The following is a 20,212-nucleotide window of genomic DNA, read 5'->3' on the forward strand; positions in this document are numbered from 1 at the left end:
AACTTCAGTCTGGCATCCTCTTCCAGTACAGTCCTGTCTCATCCACATTAAAAACCTGCTTGGGTAAATACATGCCTTCATCAATAATTTCTCAAAGCGTTTCAGGAAATTCCCGAGCAGCTAAAATATCTGCACTTGCTGCCTCGCCACTTACTTCTACGTTGTGAAGGTTGGCTCTAGCCTTGAACCGATGAAACCAGCCATGGCTGGCATTAAAAGGTGTGCCCTCTGATTCTTCGCCATGTTTCTTCTTCTTCATCAATAATTTCTCAAAGCGTTTCAGGAAATTCCCGAGCAGCTAAAATATCTGCACTTGCTGCCTCGCCACTTACTTCTACGTTGTGAAGGTTGGCTCTAGCCTTGAACCGATGAAACCAGCCATGGCTGGCATTAAAAGGTGTGCCCTCTGATCCTTCGCCATGTTTCTTCTTCAAGTCTTCATAAAGGCTTTTAGCTTTCTCTTGAATCAGCATTAAGCTGAGCAGGACTCAGCGCTGATGTTGATCCTGCATCCACACGCTGAGAAGTTTCTCCATCTTCTCCATCACTTTTCCAAACTTTTTCAATATTATTGTCGACATCTTCGGCACAGCAGACTTCACATGTCCGATCTTGTCCTTGTTCTTTAGAATTGTGCTGATGGTTGAACGATTCGTATTATAAGAATGAGTGATGTCTACCACCTTTTCACCTTGCTCCACTCTCAATTATTTTCACTTTTGTTTCCATCCTTATCACTTGGCTCTTCTCAGTAGTACCAGCTACATCACCACTGCTTTTAGGCTTGCTTCCTGACATCCCGGGCTTGAAATAAAGATACTGTACTACTGTACCCTATACAGTACTGTAGAGTACACAAAAGCACAACCACTTGTAGAGGACGTATACACGTGACAATGTACGTTAGACACTTGAACTTACATGATTGGACGTGTGAACGCACATTCACATCTTTGAGAGTTCACAACTTGAAGGTTCATATGTAGGGGACTTACTGTAATGTAAGTATGAATTAGGGAACATAATTCTGTGTTTCTTCAGATGACAAAATTTAAGAGCAACAGTCTCAGAAGTTACTGAGAAGACAAAGTGAGTTGATTTAAGAAAAACCTTCTAACCAAGTGTTATCCTACAGCGAAACAGGCTGCCTTCTAAGACAATTAGCTTCACACAGAAAAGTTCCAGCATAGAAGTGGCAACTACTTGCAGATATAATGTAATAAGGATTTTATACTATGTGGCAAATGGATTGGGTAATTTCTAAGGTCTATTCCAACTCAAAAAATCTGACTCTACTACTCTTAACAAGTAATAAAACAAGGTAAAGGAGGAATTAAAAAGGGCATAAGAAATTTTAAGGCTCAAGACTAAAATTAGCAAAATCTTTTTTTCAGACTTACTTAGTATATTATCGATGAGTGCTTTTGCAGGCCTGCAAGCAGACATCGTGTGCCCTTTCAGTCAATTACAGAGCTGAAATTATGTTTGTGATCAAATCCTAGAAGGTCAAAATACCCTTACCACAATACTAATGGAAATTCTGTAGAGATGATTACTAATGAAAAGTACTGAAATACAAGCAACGATGACGAAATAACTTAGGAGAAAATCAGTAAACTTACCCCCATCAAAATCACAAAATACACCTATCCTTTCAGGAACAGTAACATCCAAGGCTTTGACTTTATTATTATGCTTTGCTGCAAATGTGTTTTGTAGCCAGTTGTTGACATGGATACACCAACTAGTGTTTGTCTTTCCTAACTGGTCAAATTTCCCCAAAGTCTTGTATGCTACTCCCACGCTGTAGGATTTACAGTCCTTCTGGGCCTTGACCTCCCAGTAATGTTGTCCACTTTCAATAGCGGTGTCTCCTACAAAAGACCAGAAGGTAAATTTGACTCTTACCTCTTCCGTATGAGTCACAGAGTTTTACCTATATCTTGTCCCACAAAATGGCACAAAAAATCTGATTCAGGAGAAAAATCATGCTAATACACAGACACTAAACGCAGAGTATCTGCTATAATGACTTGTACATTTACTGCTAACTTTTCTGAATATAAAAGGCTTCAGAGCTTTTCTTCCTTACTATCCCCTCAAGAGTTATAAATGTGGAGCACTATGTAAACTGAAGCAGAATTTAAAACATATCAATAAAAAGACAATTTGAAAACCCACCAAAGTAATTAAGCTTCAAGAGGGAGAAACTTTGGCAACGATTCATTCAATACACAGGCAGCCACTCTACCACTGAGTGGAAAGTCCACCAATGTGACTATGATGCCTTTAATCTGAGATAATGAAGAACTATTATGTTTATCCTACCCAGCACTGTATATGATTCCCCAGTAAAACGATCTCTGCTGCCTCTTACTGCTGGTGGCCTGGAGCCTATGGATGTCCGTTTAGGGGATGGTGTACCACTTCTAGATAAACAGGAACAAAAAGAAAAACAAATATTCTATGTTGCACGTGTTTCACAAACTAAAATTACAAATCAAGAAATGAACCTTGCTAAAGATTTCTAATCACTCTGCACAAATAGCAACGTTTAATTTTATTTGATTTATTATTAAACAGATTTGTCAATTATAACACTTAAATGTAAGAAGTCATCAACATAAAGCATGCTAAAAACACTAATACCATGCAGACTGAGCAAGGCTTGTACAAAGAACATACAGGTGAAATATGAGACAATACAAAAAGGGGAAAAAAGAACTCAAGGGAAAAAAAAAGAACTCAAGAAAGATAATGGATTATAGCTTACATTTCTTGCAGTTAAATTTAAATGAAAAGCAAGTCTTACTTTGGTAGGAGAAACACTTTATAATATTTGTTATTATCCTGTGCATGGATTTGGGTAATTGCTATTTTTCTTTTTAAGACTTATTATAATCAAAACTAAATAACCTTTTTTATAAGCAGTAGGTATTGGGTTGGTCAAAAGGTTCATGCAGCTCTTTTCTGTAAGATGGCTCTACTAGTGCTTAGTTGCCTTTAACTTCATTCGAAACAGTTTTGTTTGACTGTATTGTGACAGCTAACATATCAGTGTGCATTTTAAAAAAAACATCAAAATCGGTGAATTTTTGTGTAGTCATTTTAATACTGAAGATGGAAGAAAAGCAACATTTTCAGCATATTATGCTTTATTATTTAAAGAAAGATTAAAAACACAACTGAAATGCAAAAAAAGATTTGTGCAGTGTAGGGAGAAGGTGCTGTGACTGATCAAATGTGTCAAAAGTGGTTTGCAAAGTTTCGTGCTGGAGATTTCTCACTGGATAATGTGCCACGGTTGGGTAGGCCAGTTGAAGTTGCAATCAAATCAAATCGAGACTTGACTAGCAATCAAATCGAGACATTAATTGAGAACAATCAACGACATGGGAGGCAGCCGACATACTCAAAATATCCAAATCAAGCACTGAAAATCATTTGCATGAGCTCGGTTATGTTAATCGCTTTGATGTTTGGGTTCCACATAAGTTAAGTGAAAAAAACCTTCTTGACCATATTTCTGCGTGCAATTCTCTACTGAAACGTAATGATAACATTTCGTTTTTAAAACAAATTGTGACGGGCAATTAAAAGTGGATACTGTTCAATAATGTAGAAGGGAAGAGATCATGGGGCAAGTGAAATGAACCACCACCAACCACACCACAGGCCAGTCTTCATCCAAAGAGGGTGATGCTGTGTATATGGTGGGATTGGAAGGGAGTTCTCTATGATGAGCTCCTTCCAGAAAACCAAACAATTAATTCCAACAAGTACTGCTCCCAGTTAGACCAACTGAAAGCAGGACTCAATGAAAAGCATCTGGAATTAGTCAACAGAAAATGCATAATCTTCCATAAGTATAACGCAAGACTACATGTTTCTTTGATGACCAGGCAAAAGCTGCTACGGCTTGGCTGGGAAGTTCTGATTCATCCGCCGTATTCACCAGACACTGCACCTTTGGATTTACATTTATTTTGGTCTTTACAAAATTCTCTTAATGGAAAAAATGTCAGTTCCCTGGAAAGACTGTAAAAGGCACCTGGAACAGTTCTTTGCTCAAAAAGATAAAAAGTTATGGGAAGATGGAATTATGACATTGCCTGAAAAATGGCAGAAGGTAGTGGAACAAAGTGGTGAATATGTTGTTCAATAAAGTTCTGGACGAAAATGAAAAATAGGTATTTTGTTTTTACTTAAATACTGAAAGAAATTTTCGGCCACCACGTTTTTGTTCTGTACCTTTTCTCCTTAAAAAGAAAAATAGCAATTACCCAAATCCAGGCACAGGACAATATCAAGTATTATAAAGCATTTCTTCTACTAAAATGGACAAGATGCAACCTGACCTCCCTTTATCAAATTATATGATATGGTAAACTGGACAGTATTAAGGTCTCTCACTAATTCCCCAAAACTCAAAATAGATCAAATCCCAAAGATGTTTAAAAAAATAACATTTCAATTATATCAAATCACTGCATTCATAAAACAAAAAAAATTTTTAACTTACCAGTAGTAAAGAAATAAAGGGAAAGCATGGCAAAAAGAAAAACAAATGTAACTATTAAGAATGGCAGCTTAAATTTCAGAGAAAAATTAAATAAGGAGATGTCTTCCTTTGCCGCATTCTAGACTTCCAACCCTAAGTACATTTTTGCAAGAAGTACAACAGCTGTTATTGTCTTAAAGCGGCGGTCCCCAACCTTTCTGGCATCAGGGACTGGTTTCGTGGAAGACAATTTTTCCATGGACCGGGGGCGGGATGGTTCAGGTGGTAAGGCGAGCGACGGGGAGCGGCAGACGAAGCTTTGCTTGTTCACCTGCCGCTTACCTCCTGCTGTGCGCCCCCCCTCCCAGGACGACCGTTATGGGTCATGGCCAGGCCCGGGGCTGGGGGACCCCCTGTCTTAAAGCAAACATGATCCCATCCTTTAAAGACACCTCAGTCACTCAACTATCTGAATTAAGGCTCTTTGTTACCTCTACTCTAGATTGTTTTACCAGCTTCCCAGATGATCTCTCTGCTACCCAATTCATTTGTTCACTGTTACGAGATAAACCTAACTGATTCTCCTACTTTAAAATCTTCAAGCACTTTCTTACTGCCTACAAATTACTTAGCTTGGCTTTTCAGGTTCTTCTTGATTTGGGCCCACTCTGCTTTTCCAGCCTTCTCACCTCTGGAGAGCACTATCCAGCTAAATATAGTCACTCAGGTGTTCCTTAAACTCAGGCAATCTGCTTCAGTGCCTTTTCCTTTCCTTGCTCCTTCTCTCACTGCAAGTCCAAACGCTACACATTCTTCCACTTATTTGAGAACCAACCTAAATACCATTTCACTAATGAAGGTTTCCCAGATCCTACCAGGCTAAATAACTTTTCTGAAGAGTCCAGCTCCAGGCCAAAATCTATGTATGATCTTTCAGGCCCAACAAGAAGCAATTATAAATGCTTGCCTTCTCTACCCCAGACTTGGTGCAGAGCTAGCTCACTGCAGTTTCTAGAAGCAGTTGCAATACCCCCTGAAACCCCATGCTCATATGCATGTCTGCATTCCTAGATTGGGGGCCTGTATTCAGAGGCCCCCTTACAGCAGGGGGCCCCCAGCTGAGACCCTTTCCAGCTGCCTCTTCAGAGACCTCCTTAAAGAGGGCAGGGGGCAGGGGTCAGGGAGCAGTCTGAAGACACTTCTCTCCACTCTGTCTCAATACTTTTCTACTCCTAACCTTACCCCCTCTCTCATTTCCTTGGTCTCAGGTCCATAAAACAATAGGAGAAGCCTTTTGTTTGGGCCTTCCTGGGCAGTGAGATGATCCTCAGATATTCACCATCTGCCATCTGCTCTCATTTACCTAACCCTCACCCTGAGCCATTCTGTTGTGAAAAGTGGAACCCTGGGGGGAGCTAACACCCTTTCCTTTGTGGCCTCTTGCTTATACTATCACAGTAAATGCATGAAGTTTTGATTGTTACTTTCAGTTTGGCTTATTGTCCTAACTGACCACTTCAACATGTGGCAGCTCAGGAAATCATTCTTCCTCTAAACTCCCTGATTCACAATACTATTACACATAATCTCTATCTTGTATTATTGTTATTTATATAGAGAGATATATCTCATCTACATAAGTTACGGCAAATTCCTTGAAGGCAGGGACAGTGTTTATCCCTATAAACTCCAAAACATCCAGCTGACATCCTGCAGTGAACAAATATTTATGGAAAGAATAAATGTATGTAACATTCCAGAAGTAGCCTACATAATAAAATACCCTTAAAAGGAGGGAAGAGAGAAAGAGAAATAACATGATGAAATTCTACATATAAGTAGTCTAAAAATCTCCAAATGACCAAATGAAACTTCACTGATCCTATTAAATCCAGCAGCACTTTACAATTTATAATATACTAACTATGAAATCACTTTCACCAATAATAAGCAAATAAACTAGAAAAAAGAAAAGATAATTTTGAACAGAGAACACATTCTGGTTTCTGGGAAAGATATGGGGTATCTTCAAATTAGCACATTATTACTTGTGCAATTTGAAGTGATTCATCTTTCTGGCACTGTCCTAATAACTTCAGTAATGACCTTTATTTTTTATCCTTGATGCTACTAAAACTGCATGATTATTATAAAACATAGGACACTTCAAACTTGCCTCATGTCAAATATATATAAATGCAAAGCTGTAATGTTAGATATATTGAATACAGCACAAGAAAGGTGCCAAGTATAAGTAAATGCAGAAAAAAATCAGATAAAGGAAAATAATTCACGAAAGACTTTAAAGCAGAGCTTATTGTTTTGTTATCATATACAACATAATCCAAATAATATACAGCACATTATAATGCTGTAAATTCAAAACATAAGCCACCAATACAGACAGTCTACACAGACCAATATTTTAGCTTATGAAGGCTGCTGCAATGGCTTCTGCTTATTGGTTAAAGAAAAATGAGTTATTCAGCCAAGCTAGATATACTAAGTCCTAGAACTATACAGACATAGATCATCACCTTGTATGTTTCTTCAGTGAAGTAACATGGGCACTGTCAGATAAAAATAGGCAACTGTTAAGAGACTGCTTTACAACTTAAATTTAACAGTTTATAATAAAATTAGATCAAAAGCCTGCTGAGGAACTTCTTTTGATTCACTGTTTAACTCACAGTGATTACCTTATTTTAGTTTGAGCAAAATTTATCTCTGTTTATAAAGAGGCCCCCATACTTTGAGACTATCTAAATAAGTCCTACAATAACAAAAGGTCCCAAGCCTGCCTCTTTGTTCATAAGGCTGCTGATCAGGGGCCAGACACTGGGACTGTACATGGTAATAGTTGTCATTCACTGCAGACCTTCGGGTAAGACAGGTGATCTGTAAGTCTAAAATTCAGGAACTATTGCTAGGAATTTCTCTCTAAGCAGTTCAAACTGCTGTAGATATAACTTTAAAGAAATGGAATACTGAAATAAAAGGTGTACGTAAGAAGAGGATTAGGAAAGAAACTAAAAAAAAGTAATGAAAAATGTTAATGACAAATTCAAGTACTGATAATATTATAGTCTTCACTTTGGTGTTACTAATAAGAATTTCTTTTTTTTTTAACATCTTTATTGGAGTATAATTGCTTTACAATGGTGTGTTAGTTTCTGCTTTATAACAAAGTGAATCAGCTATACATATACATGTATCCCCATATCTCCTCCCTCTTGCGTCTCCCTCCCACCCCTCTAGGTGGTCACAAAGCACCAAGTTGATCTCCCTGTGCTATGCAGCTGCTTCCCACTAGCTATCTATTCTACATTTGGTAGTGTATATATGTCCATGCCATTCTCTCACTTCATCCCAGCTTACCCTTCCCAAGAATTTCATTTTAAGTTTTGTCAAGTAAGAATCAATGTACATGCATTTTATTCAGATAATAGATTTAATAAACTAGCTTACCTGCCCTTGTTCTCTTTTCCTTTAATTTTGCTTTCTTGACCTTTTCCTCCAGTAGGATCCCACTCTACACAGGTATCTTCAACTCTCAGGTTCAAATGGGAGGATGAGTTATCCAAACTGAAGTTAAGTGCTAACCAAAACAATATTTCAATTTTTTTTAACGTAGCATATCTCTAGTTTCTGAAGCACAACCATCATCACATTGTTTTCCTACTCAATGGATTTAACACTGTATATAGCGAATAAAGTTCTAATTCCTAATCCTAAAATTTAACAATAAATTACAACGATAAAGCCTTAATCTACAAATTCCTACTCTATTTCCCATTATTCTCCTCTATATATCTATCCTGTACTCCAACCAAATACAATGTACTTTCATGGCCACTGGTCTTTCTGCTATTCCTTCTGCTGGAATCAATAGCCTCAATTTCCTATTATTAGAGCATCAGCTGATTGTTATGACTAAGTAGGAAGAGGAGTTGGTAGAATTAAAGATGAGGAGAAAGTGATGTGGTGTAAAAAATTATAGAGCCTGGCACACACACATTTTCTCTTATGCTCTAACACTTAATTTCATATTTAAACTCTTAGTAGTTTCAAAATAAGGCAAGCACAGAGAAACAGGCCATGATGGCAGAAGCAAGGGAACTAACCCAGCTGATAGAGCTAAAGATGATATACATGGCAAAGAACAGACTGGGGAGAGGGGCTACTTAAATGAAATCAAATTTTAAAAATCCAAAACAAAACTATGCTTTTCAAATTATTTGGTATCGGGGGAACTATCTGTACTATTCACAAGACTTACTCAGAACTGCTAATTTAGGAAATCAGTGTAACACAGTATTACCTTCTCCCTTTGGATACTGAGGGTTAATCATTGAAATGTATTGATTCACAGCTGAGTAATGCACAGTTCTTCCTATTTAATATGCAATTCCTAGAAACTGGGTCTTAAGCAAGGTATTATCTACTACATAGTTACCAATAAATCTGCTTATTAGTTATACTTCTCTCCAAAAGTTGAAATTTCTGGTAAGTACTCACTGAAGAAATATTCCTTTACAATACCCCATTTCGCTTAAGGATAATACATGATTTAGCTAAGGTTTCAGTGTGTCTGTGAAATATACATCATCGAACAAAATATTCATACAGAGAACCTAGTGCTTACCTAGTGAATCAAGAATCCTTTTATACTCTACTGTTTAGTAAAGAGCACTTTAATTTTACCTATGCATCTGACCCATTGCTCAGTGTATTTTAAATATTCTAAATACAAATCTACTGACCATAACCACTTTTAGAAAATGTCATACTATATGCAAAAAAGTTAATAGCTTTCAAAATCTGCATGTAAACATATAAGAGCTTACTGAAAGACGAAATAATGCAGCTTTTCAGTAAAAATGGAAACAGAATTCCTCAACAGGTGGGTTACTAAAAAGTTAGGATTAAGCAAAACTGAGACCCTGTATTACCAAGAATGAACTGCCTTAAGAAAACAGGGTTAACCTCTATATTAGTTATTAGTTAATACATGTGAGGGCATCTGCATTTTTGAGAGAAAGAAAAATTGGATATAACTCTAAGGTACCATCACTCTCAGTTGCCTGTTAAAATCCTAAGGGAAGAAACAAATCCTAAAGCTATTCCCTGTGTTTGATGACGGAGAGATGAGTAGACTCAAGGGTGGCAAAAACAGGTATCACCCCCAAGCCGCTTGAGACCAAATTTATCAAATACCACAGCACCCAAACAGAAAAGCATGGGTTCCAGTCCCACGGGTGCAACCTTTTATCTCTTCTTTTTTGGACACTGTCCCTTTATGAGGCCTCAACTAAATCACAGAGGCTCCCTAAGGTAAGAGGGATAATACCATGCAGTTTAAAAGCAAATAAAAGACTGGCCTCAAAAGTGAGGTCTCAAATTTTAGTCCTGTCTCTCATATAAGCCCTGTAATATAGCCAGATATGTTTCCATATCTTTAAAAGTATGAAAACAAAGTACCAAAAAAATTAGAACACAGACACAGATATGTTTTATGTGTTTAGTTTGTGTTGGTGGCTGCTTTCTAGGCACTGTAAAATTATATCATAGACACTGTAAAATTATATCATAGACACTAACATTTGAGGCTAGAAAGTAATGGGTGATTAATATCACATCATTTACCTTTACAAGGAAGTAAGGGATAATGTACTTTAAAAATTCTGGCCATAAGAAATATTATTCATCACTTTTGATAATTCCAATAACAGAAGAAATAGAGTTACATACAACTGGAGAGACAGATATTAACAATGTTCACTATTTTCCACACAAAGCACCACAAGTGGAAGGATATGAAGTTTTGGTAGGCCTCAACTATTAAATCTCCATCTCTCTCTCTTTCCCTCCAGTTCTTTGCTCATATACTTATTTCTACTGGTTGGTCAAAAAGGGCTGCAACAAGTCAAAAAATTAGTAAACAACTGTTTAACACAGCATTTTAAAAATCTGACTTTTCTCTGGAGCTCCTGTTGTCATTAGTGGCCACTCCAGTGGTATGCAATAACCCTAGAAAACCTGTGACCCATAGTTTCTTAAGAGATAATTTTACTCTGAGTCTCCCAGAAGGTCCCAGAAGATTCAGTGGGCCGCAGCGTTTAGTATCAGTCTAACCCAACCCCAGGGGGTCTACCCCACAGAGAGAACTGCTCAAAAGGACTAGAATCAACTTAGTCTTTCCCTACAAACCCTAAGACCAAGAATTTGACTGGTAAAATCTAGACATTGCTAACAGGAGCAGACAGCCCAGCTCCAAGGAAACTACAAGCCAGTTATTCATTTTCCTGAATCTATGGAATTTGAATGGAAATGTTCAATTCACCACATTTAGGCCCAAGTTTGGTCACTAAACATAAAAAGTAAATGAGAAGGAACAAAAGAAATAAAAAACATATAATATTCTTGAGGGAGGATATTAATAATAATGCAATTTTACCTGACAAGGGCTAAAATCAGTTCAAGTTATGTAGGAAGGATTATCTGCCTGTAAATATGACTATTTGTGAAGTGGTAAAAAATCTCTAAAGAAACCACAGTATCATCTCAGTTTGTTAACAAGTAATTCTAAGTAATTGCATTTCTTGGCTAAGTTATCTGTAGTTCTCAAATAAAAACATTTGCTAATCCAAATTACTTCGACTTAGTTTTGTTTCTTTTAATCTTTCTGATGCAAACATATTCTTATGAGTTTGTCTTATCAATAACTTATGAACCTCATATCTTGTTTTATTCTAATATGATATTTTTATATCAGCCTCCAAATCATATCAAACTTCTGGCATTCAAACCCTATTTAAATGCCATATGAACTAGAGGTCAGTGGAACACTCTAAGGCCCAACTATCTAACAACAATGTGTAGAATCTGATTCTGGAAGTAAACTGAGTCAATTATCACCTCACAACTGGAAAGACCTCTAGCATTGTGGCCTTCAAATTGGTAAATACCTGAAAAATCTTCTGTGTTTAAATATGTTATTCTACAATAAATCCAAACTGTTCTCAGAGACTAGAAGCACTTACATTCCAGGCCCACGATAAGGGCTGGCACAGAACTTGTAAATCGATTCTTATTCACAACTTTCCAAGCTAGTTCTAGGAACAGACTTTAACTTCACTTTCTTCACCTGCAAAATGGATATCAATAATATCTATTCTACTGATCTCTCAAGATTGTTTCAATGATCAAATGAAGACTTGTGAGCTTTGTAAACATTAATAAACTATATAAATGTTAATTTCTACAATAAGATTTTAGAAAACAAAAAGAACCTGAACTAAACTGAATACGTACTTCCCCATTATTGAGTCATAATCCATTCTCTGGGAAAACTCTGGGCAAACTTCAGTCATGCGAATGTATTTATACTAGACTGAAATTTGTAAAGTAAGTATGCATGAGAGAACATAACACCATCATCAGTCTATTTTACCCATCTGAATACCATGGTAAAAGAAAAACTAATGAAAACCACTACTGTAGTCCTAATTTTCCCATCTTAAAATTCCTCCTGCTGAGAATTCCTTTGCGGGGGCGGGGGAAGGGGGGGATCAAGGTGGGGAAGGAAGGCAACTATACATGAAATGTTTCCTGTCACGAAGTCTGGAATAATTACTGATGTCAAGTTCTGTTTCATGCTGTACAAGTAGCTACTGATCTTACCTTTGGTCTCTAGAGTCACTGGATCAGAATACTCTCCAGCCACAGCCTTGTTACAAGCCCGCACTCTGAAGTTCATATACTTTGAATCAAACTTTAGGCCTGAAAAAAATGAAAAATGGCTTTCAGATATGAAAAGTAAAGGAATCTACTCCAAAAGTATGAGTATGAACCTTCAAACAGACATTTTTCCCTCCCTGGAACTATCTTTTTACTCAGGAAGGGTACAAATTTATGATAAAAGGGTGATAATGCCTGAAATAAGACAAATCATGATTTATCTATTATTTTTTTCAAAATAAATTATACAGTTTATCACTGGGCTTTTTAAACCTAGCAGTAAAAAGATACTTTCAAGCCTCGTTGTAAGTAAGATTTCATTCATGGAGAGACACTACAGTTTAAAATAACATATTCAATTTCTGGAAAGTAGACACTATAGAATTTTTATATTTATGACACGTTGCTTCATACGTGAAAAATGAATTTAAAGAGAAAGTGAAGCATAAGGATTAATAGCAAAACTTTGAAGTCAGTCAGGTCTAGATTAAAATCTCAATCCAAAAATTACTAGCTATGGGACCTTCAATAACTTGACGGAGCCACAGTTTTGTATCTGTTAAAATAGAAAAGAGAAAACCAACCTCTTCACCGTAAAGACTAAATGAGATGTATCGTACTGATTAAATGAGATGTACTGTGTAATACACTTCAGCCCAGCTCCTGACAAATGGTAAGTGCTCAGTAATAGTAACGTTACTAATGTTACTGCTCACATAAAACAAATATTGAACAACTCAGGCAACATTTGGCCATTTCAAATACCCAAAGTCCCCTATACATGGAGATATGTTTTTAAGGACTATCAAAAGGCCAACACACAAATTTCTAATACCAAGGCACAGCTTAACTTTAAGTATTATCGTGAAGGTTATCAAAAAAGGGGAAAGGCAAGTCTTTACAGTATCACTGAAATGCGGGGTAGTGTATACATCTAGAAAATTGACAGCTTTTTTTATTGTTAGAAAACCAAGGTAAAAATTAAATGTCACTCTGAAATACAGTTTCCAGAACATCCCTTCATGTTTGTTTTAAATACACTGTTTTACCAGATTGCAAATATCCAGAAGTAATTAAAATGAAGGTTTTCTTGATATTTTAAGAGAAATGCATTTTCATAATAAACATACAAAAAGTCAGCTGGGCTAAAGAAACTTAATAACTTCATCTTTTAATGTAATTCAAAATATTTTTCACAATTACATCTATCTTCCGAGAATGAGATTCATGAAATGCAGTCATCTTACCTGACAGTGTATATTCAGTACCCTTAATGTTATCAGTTATCTCCCAGCATCGCTCATCCTTTACACGTGGAAGTCCATCAAAATTAGTTTTCCTATATTCCAGTATAAAATGATCAATCTTATTATCTTCTTCTGGCATTCTCCAAGCTACTGTTACAGAATTGTCAGCCACCAAACACTCTACTGGATCTATCTCTGGAGCTTTGGGGACTGAAGAAAAAAAAAAAGCTCGTTTCTCACTATAGTACTAATCCAGTATTTATGTTTGTCATTCAAATTATGCTTTTCATGTCGCTTTTAAACTGTTCAATTGAATCAGGCTAAGAGAAGGGATACCTTATAAATGCAAAATAACCATTTTTCATAGCTCTGTTTTAAAATTCATATTTCAAAGTTTTTCATAGACTTATTCAAAGTATATTAAAACCCTAGTTAGCAAAAAGCAATTCAAACATGCTAAGAATAAAGAATCAAGAATGATTTGTTACTTCTCAACACGTTTTTAATCTGCTATTTCAAACAGCTGGAGAATATAAATTAAATCACTATTGACAAAATAAAATAACTTGCTTTGAATCCAAAGATTAAGATAATTCAAGGTATTTTCAATGTATTTAAAAAACCTAGTTTATAAAATAACTGTAATTTCTCAACACTGAACAAAAATGAACTCCACAACCCCACAAAATATTTAAGAATTTTTAAATGTTTCTCCAAAGAGCTCTATGATTCATTAAAACAAACTGAGGTAAATGAATCACAATTAACATGAATGAACATTAATCAATTTCTTTTCCACAAAAGAGGTTTTCCACAGCTCCTCAACATTAACAGATGTTCCATTTAAATAGCAGGCTAACTGGAGAATGTGATCCTCCAGTGATACAGATGTGTCTGAAATGTGTGAAACTGTACAAGTATTGTATTTAAACCTTTTGTTGCTAAAAAAAAGTTTTAAAAGATTTATTCCAAGTATGTAAGGTTGGTTCAACATTCTAAACTAGTTAATGTAAACTATCACATCAGTAGAAGAAAAATCAGATGATCAGAAGAAAAATTACATGATCATATCAATAGATGGAAAAAAAATATTTTACAAAATCCAACATTCACTCATGACAAAAGCTCTCAGTAAACTAGGGAACTTTACTTGATAAAGAACATCTACAAAAAAACCTACAGTTAAAATTAATGTTGAGAAAGTAGATACTTTTCCCCTAAGGCAATGACATCCCCTCTCTCCACTCCTACTCAACACTGTACTGGAAGTTCTAGCTAAATGCTATAAGACAAGGAAAAGAAGTAAAACATATACAAATTAGGAAGGAAGAAATTAAACTGTCTTTGTTTGCTGATGACATGACTGTCTATGTAGAAAATCTCAGAGAATCAACAGAAAAATTCCTGGAACTAACAAGCTTATAGCAAGGCTGCAGGATACAAGGGATGAACAGGCAGAGTACAAGGGAATTTTAGGGCAGTGAAACTATTCTGTATGATAAGGTAGTGGTGGATACATGACATGATACATTTATCAAAAGCCGTAGAACTGTATAACACAGAGTGAACCCTAACGTAAACTGTGGACTTTAGCTAATAATAATTTATCAATTACTACAAAAGTACTACACTAATGCAAGACATTAATAACTGCGGAAACTGTATGTGGGGGAGGAGGGGAAGTATATGGTAACTCTCTGTATTACCTGTTCAATTTTCCATAAACCTAAACTTGTTCTAAAAAACAAAGTATTAATTTTTAAAAAAAACTATAACAATAACAACAAAGGAATTCTACACATGAAAATTCAAAGCAATGTGAGACCTAACAAATAACAAAGTAAACCAAATATCTTAGATACAATAATCAAGACCAAGATGAAAGGAATTTGATATACATTTTAAATCTTCAAGCCTAACTAGTAAGAAAGGGAGGAAAGGAGAGAGGTGGGACAATTGATCTCCATTAGCTATAGTCTTCAAAGTTGAACTACTGCATGTGTGTAACTGTACAATAAATACTTGGAATCTGATATATCTTATCAGTAAGACAACAAAGAAATATTTATCATTTCTCATTATGATTAATTTCCTTCATCTGTCTGTAGGGGTTTCGTCCCTATAATACATTACAGATGTTAGTCTCTTGTTACCGGAACATAAGCAATACAGACTACTATTCATTGCTATGGGAAGAGATACAGGCATTCATAAATTTAATATACTGTGCAGTGCCTACATGTGAGGAAATGTAACGGCCAATGGCATGTAGTAATTTTATAGTTTTGCTGAGTTAAAACCTGTACTGAATGTCCCAAGAGGCTTGTATACAGAGAGAATCACTTAATTTGTAAGTGGGTCCAGCTAACTCCCCACTATCTATCTCCCAAATTCAGCTACCATTCCAATAAGAATGTACCAGCAAGAAGATTCTTCTTTCTTGTGAATAATGGCCCCAGAAGAAAGCAAACTTGGGAGGGAAAAAGAAAATTTAGATAATTTAAGAGTGGCATGTCAAATATTCTGTAATAACCTATATGGGAAAAGAATCTTAAAAAATTGATATATGCGTATGGATAACTGAATCACTTTGCTTTACACCTGAAACTAACACAACATTGTAAATCAACCATACTCCAATATAAAATAAAAATTAAATTTAAAAAAAAAGAGTGGTAGGTCAAATTAAGAGTGACTTGGATCTGATATGTAGGAAGTTCACCCAATATTCTAAACAGAAGTAAGAGAAGAGTTTCAACAAATGTGGGATAAAAGTTCAGGGGAAGATGAATGTTCATAAACTTGTAATATAAAAATATTAGGAAAGGCAGAACTCTCTTTAGAAATGAGAATGGAAAGCAATTCACACATAAACTTCCATAAAGCAACAGTTAAATTATGTGGACATTGGTGTAAGAATTCTGCTAATGTTTTTCTCTGCATGTGAATGTAAAAGGACAACTGACATCAACACTGCCACAAACATGTTTCTCTTCTTGGCTGCAGATGCTCAGAAAGGATATAAACTCTAAGTTTCAATGTATAAATAATGGCTTAGAGCAGAAGAAAATGACTGTAATTATTATCATCCATCATCATCACTTACAATTTTCAGACTCAGATAAATCCAAAACTCATTACTATACATAATTCAGTATAGAGTTGATTTTTGCAGTGTTTACAGAAGGAATTATTAAGGGATGAAGGTATTCATTTTTAAGTTAATCTGATTGGATCTTATAGGAAATTTTTATGCTATAACAGAATACAAAAAATTAGTAATATGAATTCACCTTTCATAAATTTTAACAACCTATTATACCTTCCTTCAGGATGAAACTCCTCCACAAAAGGATTTCTTGCTTTTCATTATACCTCATTCCTTCAGACTGTCTTAACAGTTTGCAAAAGAGGAAATCCTAACTGTGCATGCAATCTACTTGACTGTACAGCAGACATGGCCTTGGTTTGTTAAGCCATCACTGAAAATCCAAGAGAAGGAAAGTAATGGTGAGAAGACTGCTTTTTTAGTAGTTTTTTTTTTAAATCAAACTACTACTACTCATGTGTATATTCACAATCTACCACTCCTAACTCTCCTTCTGAATTGAGTAGTAGTGTGAATGAAAATATAATGGTTAGGAATTCTGAAAGGCCAATTTACAGATAAGTATCCACTGACAAGTATGTATACTTCCTTCCTCTATAACTATGATTCCTTCTCTCATCTTTTCCTTCTCTAAACTCCTCTAGAACTTCTGACCTATACCACACAAGTTAATACTTCACTTGTACTACCATTACTAGTTCCATTATAGTTTCACGACTACTAACTCTGTCTTTCCAATCATATTCTAAAGTCCTGGACCAAATCTTCAGAGAAGAAAAGAATGGTTTCATATGATCAACATTCTCTACTCAAAAGCAGCTAACCTCCAAAAACCATAAGCCTGTAAGTAAAACACTTCACTTTCAAGAGATTTCCTGATCCCCCAAATCACCAAGTCCAAATTGTTTTAGCTATCAACTTAACCACATTACTTGATGTTAGTAAAAAGAGAATAATAACTGAAAGGTCCTTAACTGGCTCTTTCACACCTGTGGACAATAACTTGGGACTCAATTTCAAATGGTTCTGACTGCAGGAATACCCTCATACTAATACTCTAATAAACCAATGTTAACACATTATTACTGGAAATAAAATTCCATCTGAACCAGCAACCACCACAATAATGGTAATAATAACCGTTAACATTCACTGCATGTTAACTATGTGCCAGGTACTATTTCAAGTGCTTTAGAGGTCTCAATTCATTTAATCCTTATAAAAACCCCAGAAGGATAACATCACATTTTAAAGATGAAGAAAATGAGGGAGAGTTAAATAACTTGTTAAGTCTACACAGCAAGTAAGCGGTAGCCAGGATGCAAATCTAGAAGTCTGGCCCCACGACTCACCGTGAACCACCATGGCATATTTCTTCTCTCTGCCAAACTAGCAAGAAAAGGTATCCCTTTCTGGGATTCTTAAAATGGAATCTTTACTATCAGTAAAATAATTCTCTAAAAATAAAGACTAGCAAATTCAGTTATTCCTTAGCTGAATGAAGAAAAAAATATCACCCTATTCTTCCTTAATATTTACATTCTAATGTTCATTACAGAAAAATCTTGAAGGAAAAAAAAGGTTTTATAAATAACTTTATATGTAATATATGTACTAACTTACCTGGCAAAAACTTCAAAGTTTGCAATATCTGTCTTTCCTGAGAAAAATCCACCATTAAATGAGTCATGCTGTCACTGACCTTTGGTTTCAAAGAAAGGCGAAAAGCTGAAGCCATTGTCACTCTACAGAAAACACAAACATAAACATTCTTTTAAAAATAAAAGAATGGGAAGTATCGTATCATATTTAACTTATAAAACACACAACTTACTTCACTCTAGTGATTTCAGAAGCTATTAACAAAGGTAACAAAACTAAATAGAAATTTGCTTTTAGATCTTTTGAAAATTAACTTAATAAAAAACTGTAAAATGTTTTTAAATTTAAAGACATTTAAGATAACCTTTAAAGAACTTTCCTCCAGCCAGCTTTACAAAATTGCATAAAATTACAAATAACTCAAGAGACAAATATCCAAGATAAATCATCTTTAACAGACAAAACAGTCATCTGAACCTCTGTACACTCAATCTGATTTCCTGATGCCAGCCTCACTCCTTTTCATATGCCTTTCAATAATGAACTGTAAATATACCCTGATTCAAACATTCTGCCTAGTTGTCACAGCTATTCCATGTGTCCTTAAATAAAAGTAGAGGTACACTGACCAAATACTGCATAGCTTGGTAGCTGCTATAGGCCATGGATGAGAAAGGAGAGAAGTAAAATTACAATTTTGAATACCATGATAGTAGGTATCACTCTGATGTATCAACATCAGCTGAATGGAAGGAGACAAGAAGAAACAGCCCTGTGAAACCATATGCCATGGAAATAATAGAAACTCAATAAATATATTTTAGATGAATGTGGTATACAAAACAAAAAAAGAAAGAAGCCATACCAGACATCATTTTACCCAAAGCAGGGGGAAACTGTTCTGTCAATTAAAACTAGAGATTAAAAGAAATTCTCATATTCTATTCATTTGTTATTTTATCTCAAATTTCAATTTTTCATATTACAGTAGATTTCCACATATATCACAAAGTAACTCTCCTTATTATCTTTGGTCAAAGAATGACACAAAAATGCTATTCATGAATGTTGTCCTCCTAGTACAGAATTTGGCAGAGGAAGTAAATAGAGCTGCAGGAGCAAAGGGAATACCAGGCCTAGTCATTCAGATCTACCAAACTACCCTAAAGATCAATGGTATGAAAGGTATCAAACATGTTGTTGTATTCAGTTACTTGGGGATGGAAAATGTCACACTGTTGCTGTATTCAGTCATTTTCTTTCATCTTAAAACTAGGAAAGTAGTCACTTTAGTAGTAACAAAGAGTGAACAACAGCTGATCTATTTATCAAGAAGAAAGTGCTATGAGAAAACGCTCATCATCGCTAATTATTAGAGAAATGCAAATCAAAACTACAATGAGGCACCACCTCACACTGGTCAGAATAGCCATCATTAAAAGTCTACAAATAACAAGTGCTGGAGAGGGTGTGGAGAAAAGGGAACCCTCCCACACTGCTGGTGGGAATGTAAATTGGTGCAGCCACTATGGAGAACAGTATAGAGGTTCCTCAAAAAACTAGAGTTGCCATATGATTCAGCAATTTTGCTCCTGGGCATGTATCTGGACAAAACTATAATTCAAAAAGATACGTGCACCTCTATGTTCATGGCAGCACTATTCACAATAGCCAAATCTTGGAAACAACCTCAATGTCCATTGACAAATGAAAGGATAAAGACGATATGGTACACATATGCAATGGAATACTACTCAGACATAAAAAAAGAACGAAATAATGCCATTTGCAGCAACATGGATGGAACTAGAGATTATCATACTAAGCGAGGTAAGTCAGAGAGAAAAAAATACCATATGATATCACTTACATGTGGAATCTAAAATATGACACAAATGAACTTACCTACAAAACAGAAATAGACACAGACAGAGAGAACAGACTTGTGGTTGTCAAGGGGGAGAAGGGGTTGTGGAGGGATGGAGTGGGAATTTGGGGTTAGCAGATACAAAC

At 35.6% G+C, this 20,212-nt stretch overlaps 1 protein-coding gene across 5 annotated transcripts in view; it reads right to left on the bottom strand.

Annotated features, from left to right (window-relative positions):
• FSD1L (fibronectin type III and SPRY domain containing 1 like) overlaps positions 1–20,212 on the bottom strand; it is a 77,725-nt gene that overhangs the window by 15,086 nt on the left and 42,427 nt on the right. The window contains exons 5-11 of one of the 5 annotated variants that reach the window (XM_024126419.3): positions 18,300–18,342; positions 13,489–13,698; positions 12,185–12,283; positions 7,970–8,099; positions 7,039–7,071; positions 2,329–2,429; positions 1,623–1,874 (exon numbers count right to left, since the gene is read on the bottom strand). In XM_024126419.3, coding sequence (XP_023982187.1) covers positions 1,623–1,874; positions 2,329–2,429; positions 7,039–7,071; positions 7,970–8,099; positions 12,185–12,283; positions 13,489–13,698; positions 18,300–18,342 — 868 coding nt within the window. Of the gene's footprint in view, positions 1–1,622; positions 1,875–2,328; positions 2,430–7,038; positions 7,072–7,969; positions 8,100–12,184; positions 12,284–13,488; positions 13,699–18,220; positions 18,343–20,212 lie in introns of all 5 variants that reach the window. The other 4 variants (XM_028493731.2, XM_024126421.3, XM_028493733.2 and 1 more) reach the window with 4 other exon arrangements.

This window comes from Physeter macrocephalus, chromosome 9, assembly GCF_002837175.3.
Source record: "Physeter macrocephalus isolate SW-GA chromosome 9, ASM283717v5, whole genome shotgun sequence".
NCBI classification, from domain to species: domain Eukaryota; kingdom Metazoa; phylum Chordata; class Mammalia; order Artiodactyla; family Physeteridae; genus Physeter; species Physeter macrocephalus.